General features: G+C 44.2%; 1 protein-coding gene across 4 annotated transcripts in view; it reads left to right on the plus strand.

The window, feature by feature from the left end:
- Positions 1–9,046: 9,046 nt before the first annotated feature.
- RABEP1 (rabaptin, RAB GTPase binding effector protein 1) overlaps positions 9,047–12,868 on the plus strand; it is a 61,216-nt gene continuing 57,394 nt past the window's right edge. Inside the window, exon 1 of one of the 4 annotated variants that reach the window (XM_067537845.1) lies at positions 9,047–9,605. In XM_067537845.1, the coding sequence (XP_067393946.1) occupies positions 9,572–9,605 (34 nt within the window). In that variant the 5' untranslated portion in view covers positions 9,047–9,571. Of the gene's footprint in view, positions 9,606–10,176; positions 10,229–12,868 lie in introns of those variants that run through there. The other 3 variants (XM_067537842.1, XM_067537843.1, XM_067537844.1) reach the window with 3 other exon arrangements.

Consider the following 12,868-nt stretch of genomic DNA (forward strand, 5'->3'; position numbering starts at 1 on the left):
TTTTACCACTACATCTGGGTACTGCAGCCACAGGGCACAACATTCCTTAGTATTAATCAAAGAGCTGGTTCTGCTTTGTGAGTCCAATGTAAAGAGAATAAGAATGAACACATGCGTAAACATGCCTGGGAATGCTGAACACAACAAACAGAAGAGCTGTCTTGGATTATAGCATTTATAATTTATGCCAGCCCATTTTATGTCTGGTTCTAGGGAGAATACATTTGTGCTATTTTAGTTTGAAGATTGTGCTGAAGTGGAACACTGTGCATCTTTGATAACAACTGTTCGTTATCCACCAACCATTTGTGGTTCTGTATTCAACTAGAATTTTACCAGCACTTTGCATATCTGTTGGCAACAGGAAGGTATATCCTTCTTTTAGACACCTGTTTGGGTTCACTTCTGTGCAGATGATCCCCAAATCTATTTCACCATCATTGTTTTTTGTCCTTTCCTCAGATGTTTTCCCCTTTTCTCAATGTCATGGACTCTGAGTTCTCCCATAACGTCCTTCTTCTCATCCAATCATAAACATGTTGCAGAACCCTGTGCAAACTCTTTTTTCTATTCTTTTCTTTCTTGAAACCTTGGGCCATATCCTTGGGCCCAGCCAAGGTGTGCTTGGTGCAGGACCTAAGGGGGGGGGGTGAACAAAGGTGGCTTAAAGTCACATTTGCACTCCCCCATTTTCCTAAATGACCACTTAAGGGCAACTTTCCAGATTCATGCTGCTCCCACAATGCAAAGAGGATGGATCAGATGTGAAGGATCTGGCCTCTATCTTTACAACCTTATTTCTTTTCATTATCAAGTCCACTTTCTACACTGCTTCAACATCACACTTCTTTTTACCATACCTGTCCCCTCGTTTTCTCTCTGCAGTGGGAGTAAGGAACTTCTCTCACATTGCCACTTCTATTGGGAAAAACTCTCTGCCTCTTCATGTATACTTGGTTCCTTGAGTCTTTGAAAATTCCATCTTAAGACGCAGCTATTTCCCCAGCCTATGACTTTTAGACCTCCTTCTCATAAAAAAACAATTTAATCTTACTCCCTGGACCTCCAAGTTGTCTAAATGTTCAATAATTCTTACCGAAATGTGGTCATTTTTCCACTCTTCACTCCCACCCTGCCTTATCTACAAAAGTTCTCTCTACAATATATTGTTACCTAGATATCTTACTTGCATCTTCTTGGACTATCTTGACTGTAACTTGGCTGTGAAATGCAATGGGACACCTTAGTTTAAATACTACATAGCAATAAATCCTTTCTGATATTTTCTGCATTTACTCTGCTTAGACACTTGAGGGTGCTCTTTGCATTTTCCCTCCAGCTAAGCTACTTTTAAAGTAAGAATTTTCCCTTATGAGAACTATACAAATTCCACCAAGGTAAGATACAGTTACACATCTCAGTTTCTAAGTCCTGTGGGAAGAGCATGTTTTGACTACACAGCATGTAGCTGATGATGCAGTTGAGAGAGGCTCTGCTAAGTAACAACAAATGCTGAATAAACTTTTGTCACTGTGCAGTAGTACATGAAAATTTCCTAGGTAGTGGTTTTCACATTCCTCCTGAAATATTTTATTTGCTAACTGGTTGTTTATCAATCTTTTCCATAGTAACAAGAACAGTGTAGGTGGCATATAAATGGGTTGAGTGATGTTAAGTCTGCATAGGACAGATTACAATATGTAGGGAGAAGATCTAAAGGAGGCTAAAACATGTACTGTGAAATCTTTCCTGGTGTCAGTGGAGAAACAGTGTTTCTTAGTGTTGTTTTAATGGGGAGAATGTAAATAGCACAAAGTCAAGACTGTCCCAGTTTTAAACATTTCCTGCATGCTCTGATGTTATATAAAATATGAGTCATTTTAATCTTTTTACTTTGTGGCCAAGTATTAATTTTACAATATATGTTTGCCTTTGTGCATTTTTTCAAAGGAGGTTTGAAGTCATTTGAAGCTGTAATAAATAAGCAAAGGGAGGAAAGATGGTTTTATGGCAAAAACACAGGGAGTCAGGATATCTGGATTCTATTTCCATCTCTGCCACTGACTTTCTGTGGAACTTTGTGGGCAAGTCACTTTATCTGTGCCTTGGTTTCCCAGTCTGTAAAACTGAAGCAATACCTACCTCACAGAGCGTATTGGGGGGTTTAGTTCAATGATGTTTGTGATGCTCTTCCTCAGATGGAAGGTGCTATTGAAGTACAGATATTTTGTGTGGGTGTGTCTGAGTGACACAGGCACAAAGAACAGACTGCAGGAAAATAGATAGGTAGATAAACCCCAGGAGCACTCAGGAGAGATCTGGAAATCGTAGAATAAAAGGATTCATAAGAACTGGTAGGCATTCATGAAAAGGAATAGGGATTGATTGGGTTCATTGGTTCTTCTTTGACTTGTGACTCAGGCTTGAGCCAAGAAGTGACTGAGTTGGTCCATTTCTAGATGAAGTATTGTTGTATCCCCAGAAAAGGCCTCACTCTGCAATCACTATGGTTCCCTTCCTCTGAGTTTCCTAAGCAGTCCAAGATGGCAGCTTTCACCACCTGATAGTTATTATTATTGTTGACGGCTATGTTCTCACGCAGGATCCTTTAAATAATTTGTGCTTTTCTTGATAAAAACCAGTGGTGTATCATGGGACTCTGGTGCCTGGAGGCCAAGCCTGCATCTGTGCTCCCCCTGGGCCTCACACGCCCCCCGTCCCCCACGCAGGGCAGGAGGGGTCCCCAGCTCCCACAAGATAGCACCCCCCCCCAGCTGCCCCGGGGAGGTAAGGGGTCTGTATCTGTGGTCAGGGACGCACCGCTTACCTTCTCCTGCATGGGGGACTTTCTGGAGGTGTCAGGGCCCAGCTCTGGTTTGGCTCTGCCGCCGCCCACTCTCTCGTGCTTAGCTGCTGTGCATTGCCCGCCTCTCCTGCTCCAGCCCCACAGCCCGGCGCTGGCTCAGGCGGGCAGACCTCACTCCCTGGCCAGAGGGTAGCATGGGGGGGGACGCTCCTGGTCAGCCACAGCTCCTCGCCTGCCCCTGGGCTCTGTCCAGCCATCCCTAGAGTTTCTTGTGCCCCCTGCCCCCTGCATGTCATGAAGGGCCGGCCCAGCACCCCCCGCCCCAGGCTAGTGCCCAGGGGCCTGGCCACCTCCTCAGTAAGCCACTGATAAAAACAAACCTAAATAGATGACATAGTACTTCTTCTCCCACTGAGCATCAATGGCTGTTCTCTCAGAGGTGAACAGCTAGGCCTCAAGGGCATGAACCAGTCCTTATTTGGACAGACTGCGCAGGATGGATAGGCTGTTTGATCTCCTGAACCAAAAGATTTGCCTGAGTTTTGAGAGACCCAATGCCTCTCCCCAGCTGCCCAGACCATTCTCTCTCCATTGACAGCTCAGCATTTTGGGAGCCAAACTGTGTATCATTAGCTGCGTCTGCCCCTCCTTGCTCCACTGCCGTCTCTTCGTCAATTGTGGCGGGGACGCAGTGGGAGTTATCATTGCAGAGATTAACAAAAAGCTATCAACCCTCCAAAACAAAGGCCTCTATAGTCTGAAAATTAAAGTCTTGTGGCTACACAGCTTAATACAACACACTTGGGACACCAAATTTCATGGTGCTTGCAACACTCCCTCTTCTTCTTGGCAAGTGGGCATTGTTAGCACTAGAATTAACAGGATATCTGATCTGCGTGTGCCTCAGAGGGAGATTAAACCTGAAAATTTGCCACAAATAAAGGGCCTAACCCAGTAATCCTTAAATGAGTAACCTCATTTATATTAATTGGCTGTTCACATAAATAAGGGATGTAGAATTGGGTCTAGAACAAGTTACACTGGGGAAATGAATGTACTGGAAACTACTGCTAATATGATCCATTATTTTTGAATGATACTACTGCATGCAGTATCCCAGTTTACCCAGTGTCTCTAATTGCAAAATACCCATCTTGTGTTCTCCTCAAAACTTAACCCCCTGCCATTAACTTCAATGATTAAGTTAGTTTTTATAATGAGAGGAGATATGTAATGGTGAGAGGGGACTATCCGGGAGTTTGAACTCTGAAGTTCTGTTACTTACTCTGCTTCTAATTCAGCAGCCCTACCTTGAGTAGGTCACTTTGCCTCGCTCTGTGCTTCAGTTTCCCAACCTTTAAATTGAGAAAGATAAATACATACCTAACTTAGAGGGGTATTGTTATTTTTGAGCCTCTTTAAAGTTAGGATTCTAACTAAATATTGCTGTACAAAGCTATCCAAAAGTGTATGTTACTAATGTATACTTTGTTATGGGCCCATAATGAGTTCCTGATTTTGTGGTTATTTTGTAACAAAAAAATTGTTTAGTTACATGGTACACCAGAGTGTTCAATGAAATAACACCATAGGAACGAAAAGAACTTTAGAATCTTAATATACACAGCTTTCAAATGAGATCATAAATATGAGCATATCTAGATTTGGAGCCAATACAATCAGCCTCGATTTTTGCCTGCCAAATGTCAGTTTTGGCTTCATCTGCTTTCTATATATTCAAAGAATGGTACCACATGGAACCCTTTAAACAATAGGGAGGAAATAATATAATTTTTCAATTGCTTTTGAAAAAGATTTTAACCACAGAACATATTCTAGGGCTGTCTAAGAAGTTACAGTTGCAAGTAATATAATTGTTCAATACTGAATTCCTCACATTTCAGAGTAACTTTTGCAGGAAAAAGAGTTGATGGTTTGGGAATTTTACCCAATCTCCGCACAGCAAAGCTTAGACCAATCTAAATTCCCAACCAACATTTTGTGTAAAAGAGGCCCCAATCCTGCAAACGCTCACATATGTGTAACTTTACTCACACAAGTAGTCCAATCAATTTCAATGACAAAACAGTTTTGATGAGCAAAGTTACTCACATGGCTAAATTTTTACAGGATTCAGTCCTGTTGTAAATAGACCATATATCACATGTTTAGAACATCATAGTTTTGAGGAAACAAATGTTTGAAAGTCAGGAAGTGCTGAGTTATGGTTAAAAAACAGAAATTTGCAGTTAGTCCAGTAAAAGAGATTGTCACCTAGATCTTCATGCCTTACACATGAAATCACCTGGATGCATGAGCTGTCACCCTTTGGATTTGTTCATTTGGTATCTGGAGGCACAGCATTCTCAAGGGAGGGCCCTCAACTCTGGAATTTACTTCCCCTTTGCTGCAACAGAATCCCAGTTTGTTGACCCTGCAGGCAGATTGCAAAATTTACCTTGTAACTTAGCTTTTCTCTGTGATAGGTTGAACACAGATGTGGGTGTTCCTTTATCCAAGGGGCAAGAACTGTCATTGATTCTATATTTGTATACTGCCTACCGTAATGGAATCCAACTTGGTTGTGTCTTATAGGCACTACTGCTATAAAAATGTTAAAATGATAATAAATACTGGGATCAGGAGCTCTTTTTGATATGAGTTTTGACACTATGTGTAGGCCAGATTCTCAGCTGGCATAAATCAGCCTATCTCCATTGAAATCAGTGAAGTTACATCAATTTAAACCAGTTGAAGACTTGATCTTGTATGTCTGGATGATTACTCTAGTTTGTGTTTAAATGTCATGCTGTTTTGCGCACCCAGCATGTTTATGTCTTTATCTGTCAAGGAATAAAGAAATAAAAATATTAACAAATTACTGTGCTTTTTATTTATTCTTTTATTTCTCTATAAAGTCAAAAGAAAATCCCACTTCTCTGTCTTAGAGCTTGTCTGGAAATGCTACTGCAGCTGTAGAGTTTCAGTATATAGACATTATCTACATGTAAGTAATCCCCAAGAGGTGATAACTAGGCTGACGGAAGAATTCTTCCACTGTCTACACTGGGGATTAGGTCAGTTTAACTATGTTGCTCAGGGGTGTGGATTTTTCACACCCGCGAGAGACATAGCTGTGTCAACCTAACTTTTCAGTGTAGATCAGACCTTAGTTACATTACATGGAAGACTTTTCTAAGCTCCTTCCCTTCCTTCCCTCCAATTTGAGCCCTGCCTGTAGACATCCACAGGGACTATACACTTTGGTTTAGCTTAGCCAGTCACTGGATGTCACTAATGCTTTGCCAGTAGCTGCAAACTAATGTTTTTGGTTATTCCATAAAGTTCAGATCTCAGGCAGGGGCGGGTCTGAGGTGTTAGCCTCTTCTCTAATCTGTACTAACATACAGAGTGCACCTTTTCAAGTCACACACATCTCCATTTATCCTGTGTCTACTGCATGTTCTATGGATGCTGAAAAATCAGTTCGACTTTGAAGCTAAACAGGTTTGGTAAAACTACAGTGTCTGCCATGAAAATCTGCCAGACAGTGATTAATTCTGTGGGACCCTTCATCTTCTTGAGTGATGGAAATAGTCAATGACCTCCTGCAGCAATCTGGACCCATACCATTTCTGATTGGTTCATTAATATTGGTAGTGTTCTCTAGAACTAAAAGCATGGGATTGGGCATTAGGACTCAAACTCTACTCATGGTTCTGCCACTGAATCCTTCTGGGCCCGTTTTCATGTCTTCAGGCTGCTATTAATATCTACCTACCTCTTGTAAGACTTAGCTGATTCATGTTTGTAAAACCTTTTGAGAACCCTTTGCAATAGAACTGCAAATTAGCATAATTAAATGGGACACTTGGGTAGAAACAGGGGAAGTGATCCAATTGTTCTAAATTCCAAGACATCACAATTAGATACTGTATGAATCTTTACATCTGACAGGTCCTATCACCCTCCAAAAGCAGACAACAATGCTCAAGTGTGAAACTTACTCTTAAAGTTAGTCAAGCTATAGATAGAACAGGAAAAAAACAAAAGTTTCAACCCTTCCTCTTCTCCCAGCTACAGTATTAAACCCTTTAATATATAAGCACTGTTCTTGAGCTTTGATGTAGATTATTGGAGTCTTGTAAAACCCACTAGATGGTTAGAGGGAGTTTATAGTCATCCCTTATTAAGCACCTGCAGATAGATAGGGATGCAAGCTGGAGATCATCTGAATTTCTGTTTGGAGTAGTGAGTGATTCCTTAAGGGTCTGATCCTACACCAATTAAGTCACCGGGAGTTTTGCTATTGATGTGAACAGGATGAAGCCTTAAGGCCTACATTGTTAAAAGTAGTCAAGTAATTTTGGGTGCCTTCATTTTTGGATGCCTAACTTGAGACATGTGAGACCAGATTTTCAAGTGCTCAGTACCCACAATTGGGGCCAGATTTTCAAAAGAACTCAGTGTTCACTGTGGTGAATATTTGTAAAATCTGACCATTTATTTAGATGCCTAAACAGCTGAGCAATTCTGAAAATCTGGCTCGATTTGTGCATGCTGCATTTTCCTGTCCTCAGGAAAGTAAGATGAAATGAGCTCAGGATCAAATGGGAGAGAAAGGGCAGAAAGAAGCATTCTGGGACAAAACTTGCTTTGGGAAGGAGTTGCTAAAGGGGAGGAAAGAGTAAGTTGCCAAAGGAGTGGTTGGTTTCAGTAGGTGTATTCTCACATTTTTTGTGAAGCTGCATTAGTGGCCAGTATATATGTATATGGAATAACTCATTCCAGGCAGTGTATAGTATAAAATATGTTAATGTATAGATGCAGAAAAGAAATGAAGTTGTATGGTCCCAATCCATGTCCTCTGAGCACCAGACCTTGTGTCATACTATAGAATAGGTTTGTTTGTTCTATTTGATCAAAATAATCTTTTAAAGTATCTTTGTTAAACGTAGAAAGGGTGTATGGCCAGTAGAAGCAGTGAGGGACATTGCTTCCAATCTATCAGCATTTTGTTTCTCAGTACCCAATAACTTCCTAGCATTTAGAATGCATTTTCCTCCTCATCCTCATATTTTTTGTGGTTTCCATAATTCGCTAAATACAGTATGATGCACTATTCACCTCAGTCTGCAGTTCAGAACCTTCATATGGATTCCCCCTCCGTGTCTTCTTTATTCCTCAGTCCACAGCTGTAGGATCTATGTGGGTGTTCCTTCTCTGTGGGATTTTGAAATTAAATTAAATTTTCTATCACTTTATTAGCAGGACAAGGCATACATTGCTTGCCAAAGTTGATGCATCAAGTATTTAGGCCTATTCACCACAGGTATAAATGATGGAACTCCAGTGAAGTCTAACATATTAGTAAAGGCAATCCTTTTGGCAGAATCCTTTTGAATTGTGCCCACTTATGCTAGCAGTAATTTGGCCCTGGGTGTCTCGGGCAAATTTTAAAGGAGTAACAGAGATTTATATGCTGACTCCATTTTGGATTTCAAATAAATCTCAGACATTTGACTCCCTAGTGATATTAGAACTAATAGGTCAGATTTCATATTAGTAAGTGTTTGAATTTTTGGTTTATTTTAATGTTTCTGCTTAACAAAGTGAGAATCCTACCAGACAAACAAATGACAAAGGCAAAGCCAGTGGAAATTTGGCAGGTGAAGTACCGGTAACAGATTTATGTGAAGGGGCACATGATCAGGCCATGTGTCCATCAAATACTGTATCCTGCCTCAGCAGCAACCAAGACCTCATGCTTCAGGAGAATGGTGCCAAGAACAACCATGAGTGCAGGTGGCCAAGTGTACAATGCCAGGGAATGGGATCAGAGGGGACCCTTCGTGTTCCTTCCTCCCATCACGAGATGCCACAAAACACCCGTCCCGTTCCTTCGTGACTGGGGCCCATCACGAGATGCCACGAAACACCCGTCCCGTTCCTTCGTGACTGGCGCCCATCACGAGATACCACGAAACACCCGTCCCGTTCCTTCGTGACCTTCGTGACTGGCGCCCATCGTGACGAGATACCACGAAACACTCGACTGGGGCCCCGTTCCTTCGTGACTGGCGCCCATCACGAGATGCCACGAAACACCCGTCCCGTTCCTTCGTGACTGGCGCCCCCATCACCCGTCCCGTTCCTTCGTGAGATACCACGAAAAACCCGTCCCGTTCCTTCGTGACTGGCGCCCATCACGAGATGCCACGAAACACCCGTCCCGTTCCTTCGTGACTGGGGCCCATCACGAGTTGCCCCAGAACAAGAAATTCTGTCTCCCCTCCCAGAACGTCACTGATGGTCCCAGACCTATGCAAGGGCCCCAAAGCCAGGCCACATCTTGATGGTCTCAGCTCCACTCGAGCAGCTGCCCATCTGGTCCCAGCGTCTCCCCCACCACTCCCGCCTTCCTTCTTCTCCATGTCCCCCTTCCTCTACTCGCGCCCAGACAGGAGTATTTACTCTCTCCTTCCCTCCTCTCTACCGGCGATTCGGCCTCGCCTTGCCCCGGCCGGCTCGACTCAGCCCCGCCCGGCTCGGCCCGGCCTGGCCCGCACGACGGGTCCCGTGGTCTCCCGGGTCAGCCCCCGGCGCCTGCGCGCCGCTCCGCCCGCCCCCTGCCCGCTGTCAGGATGAGGCGGAGGAGGCGGAGGCCCATCCTGGCAGCTCCCGCTTCTCGCAGCGGCCCCTGGCGTAGCGGTTTCAGCCCCAGCGCCGTTGCCTGAGGAGAGCGGGGGGGTCCCCGGCGGAGCCATGGCCCAGCCCGGAGCTGCGCAGCACACCGACGGTAAAGGAGCCTCCCGGCCGGCCGCGCTACTGAGGCGGGGCGGGCGCGGCCTGCGGAGCCCCGAGCTCGCCTGGGAGCCGCACCGGCCACGGGGGCGTGGAGAGAGGGGGCCGGGGGCGGGCGGAGGGGGTGCGTGTCAGGGCTCTAGTGACAGCCCCATGGGAGATGCTCGTGCAGGGGAGGGGGCATTTCCCTGGGATGGGGGGACAGGCCTTTGGGGGAGATGATAGTATAGGGGGAGGGGGCATTTCCCTGAGATGGGGGGACAGGCCTTTGGGGGAGATGCTAGTATAGGGGGAGGGGGCATTTCCCTGAGATGGGGGGACAGGCCTTGGGGGAGATGCTAATGCAGGGGAGGGGGCATTTCCCTGGGATGGGGAGTGATAGGCCCTGGGGGAGATAATAGTAAGGGGGAGGGGGCATTTCCCTGGGATGGGGGGTGACAGGCCCTGGGGGAGATGCTAGTGCAGGGGAGGGGGCATTTCCCTGCGGGAGGACAGTGTAACAAGTCGTGCATGGGGACACTTATTCTGAGAGTAAGGTTACTGGGGCAGGGCTGTGTATGGAGGGTGTTTACTCTGATGCAGAGGTGAGCTGCTCTCACCTGGGTACCTGTGCATGAGGTAAGAGTAACAGATCCTGCAAGGTGATGCTTATCAATGGGGAAGGGTCATTTACCTGGGCATGGTGTGTAGGGAGGCCATGTCCTAAAGGGAGATGCTTGTCATGTGAATGGGGAGACATTTCCCAGGTCAACAGGTGTTGGGGGAGTGACAGCACACCACAGGATGATGCTTGTCAAGGGAGGTGTTGTTTACCAGTCAAGAACCCCTGCCTAGGTAATCACAGACCCTGATTCTTATTTTGGGTGGGGCATTTACCTTTGGGTGGGGGGAGATAGTATATGGGTGGATGATCAACTCTGCAGGGACATTAAGAGGCCATACTGGGTCAGCCCAAGGGTCAGTCTAGCCTAGTATGAGTGATCCATCCACTGTCATCCAGTCCCAGCTTCTGGCAGTTGGAAGTTTAGGGACACCTAGAGCATGAGGTTGCATCCCTGACCATATTGGATAATCGCTATTGATAGACCTCTTCTCCATGAACTAATCAAATTTTTTTTTAACCCAGTTATACTCTTGGCCTTCACAACATCCCATGGCAATGAGTTCCACAGGTTAACTGTGTATTCTGTGAAGAAGTACTTCTTTGTTTGTTTTTAAACCTGCTGCCTATTAATTTCATCACGTGACCTAGTTCTTGTGTTTATGTGCAGGGGTAAAGGTGGGGAGCAGGTTACTTTGGGCAGACAGTTCCTGGTGGGGACTGATGTTTCCTGTAGGGAGAGTCTTATCTTGGCAACAGGGGTGGTATTTACCTGGGCAGGGGAAGAATTTCCCTGGAGAATTGGGAGTTTGTTGTAGACTTTATCAGGAAATTCTTACGGAGTGGGTTGTGTGTCTGTGTTTTGAGAGGGGGAGTGATGGACCTTAAAGGGAAATACTTTTGAGGGGTGGTACAGTCTTTCTGTGCAGGGAAAGTATGGAGTGGAATGGGAGGAACCCTGTAGGGAGATGGCTATCTTGAGGTTAGTGGTCAGTTTAACTGGACAGGATGGTTATGCGGGAGGAGTAAAAGATTGTGTGGCCATTGTTCTGAAGGGTGGATATTTGATGGGATTTATGGGACATGGATAGGAAATTCCATAGGGTGCCCCTTATCTTGGCAGCAGGGCACTTTACCTGTGTGAGGATTTTCATAGAAGAGGGTAACTACCAATTTATGGTGATGCATATCTAGGGGATTACATTTTACCTGGGGAGGTGGGTGTCTGCTTATGCAAGCAGGTACTTATCCTGTGGGAAGGGCGGTTCAGCTTACCTGGTCAAAGTTTAAGTAATTTGGCAGACTCTGGAGCAAGATATGTGTATCGAGATGAGGCAGTTTGCATTTTTTCCCCTTCAAGGTGAATGGCATTCTGAGGGGTGGGTGTGGGTGTTTACCTGTTTGAATGGAGCTGTGTGGTAAGATTATTTTATCTATTTTTGAGTTGTGTGGGGTGGGCTACATTTTCCTTAGTCAAGTTGTTGTCGTAGGATTGCTGGTGAAAATGGGTAGATATGAGGAATGCGGGAACATTATGGTGCATATATTTAAGAAAAATAGATTACATTGAAACCTGCATTATTGGGCCTTTTCATGGTCCCTTTAAAAATCTGTTACATACTAAAAGCAATTTTTATATAAAATTAATGGGGGATTTTTTTTAAGTGGTTGAAGATTAGGGATTTTTCCAGTTAGAGGCAGCTGTTAGTATGGGTTTCACTGTGTATTCTGTGGGGATGAACAGCAGCAGTGTTTCTCTTAAGTCTTTCCTTTTGTTATAAGATCTACTCAACTCGTTGCTATGACAGCTGTTTTTGCTTTTTCAGAGTAGCCTGTTGGGGATGTGCAGCAGACCCATGCACTGTGCAAATGCTTGCTGCTTCTGCACAGGGAAAAAGTAGTGTTGTGTCAGTCACTGTAACTACTGTTGTTTTGATGCTTCTGAGCAATATTAATCTGCGCTGACAATGAAGGTGTATGAAGCTTCGGTGATTTTATTATTTGATCAGTGCTCACTGTTTTATGAGATGCAAACTTGTCTCATCTGTTGCTCTCAGACTGCTGGAAGATAGGGACAGGTAACTAAGCACTTGGAAGAAAAAGCCATCACTAGGTGGATAGATCCTAGAAGTGATTGCTTTGTTTTCATATTGTAGTAGTCAGAGCTGGAAAACAGGCTCATTCTTCCTCTTCATGGATCATTCCATGTATTTTCTACACCGTGATGATTACTGTGCTGTTGTTCTCAACAACTTGCTGTTTTATTTTTAAATAGTCCACTAAAAGGTGAGTTATTTGTAACTTCTCCATCAGTTTTGAACATGAAAAATGTTGGAGGAAGGAATTAGTATTTTATTCAGTTACTTACACTGAATGTGCTGTTTGGAAGGGCTGGCATAAACTTTATTGGTCTAAGACAGCTTAAAACTTTATTGGTGTATGTGACAAAACAGGAGAAGTATATATTTTTTTCTTTGGAGAAAATTCATAGCTTTTGATAATTCGTAATATTCTTTGCAAGCACTTCTTGTACATGGTTTGTACATACAAAAGAAAGACACTTGTGTTGCAGTGTTCAGAAAAGTCTAAAGACGCTCTTGGAAACTGCATTTTAAAAACCATATTTTGGGGCAATTTATTTTGGGGCAGTTTGGAGT

This window comes from Emydura macquarii, unplaced genomic scaffold (assembly GCF_026122565.2).
Source record: "Emydura macquarii macquarii isolate MOO-44397 ecotype Brisbane River unplaced genomic scaffold, CSIRO-AGI_Emac_v2 contig_450, whole genome shotgun sequence".
NCBI classification, from domain to species: domain Eukaryota; kingdom Metazoa; phylum Chordata; order Testudines; family Chelidae; genus Emydura; species Emydura macquarii.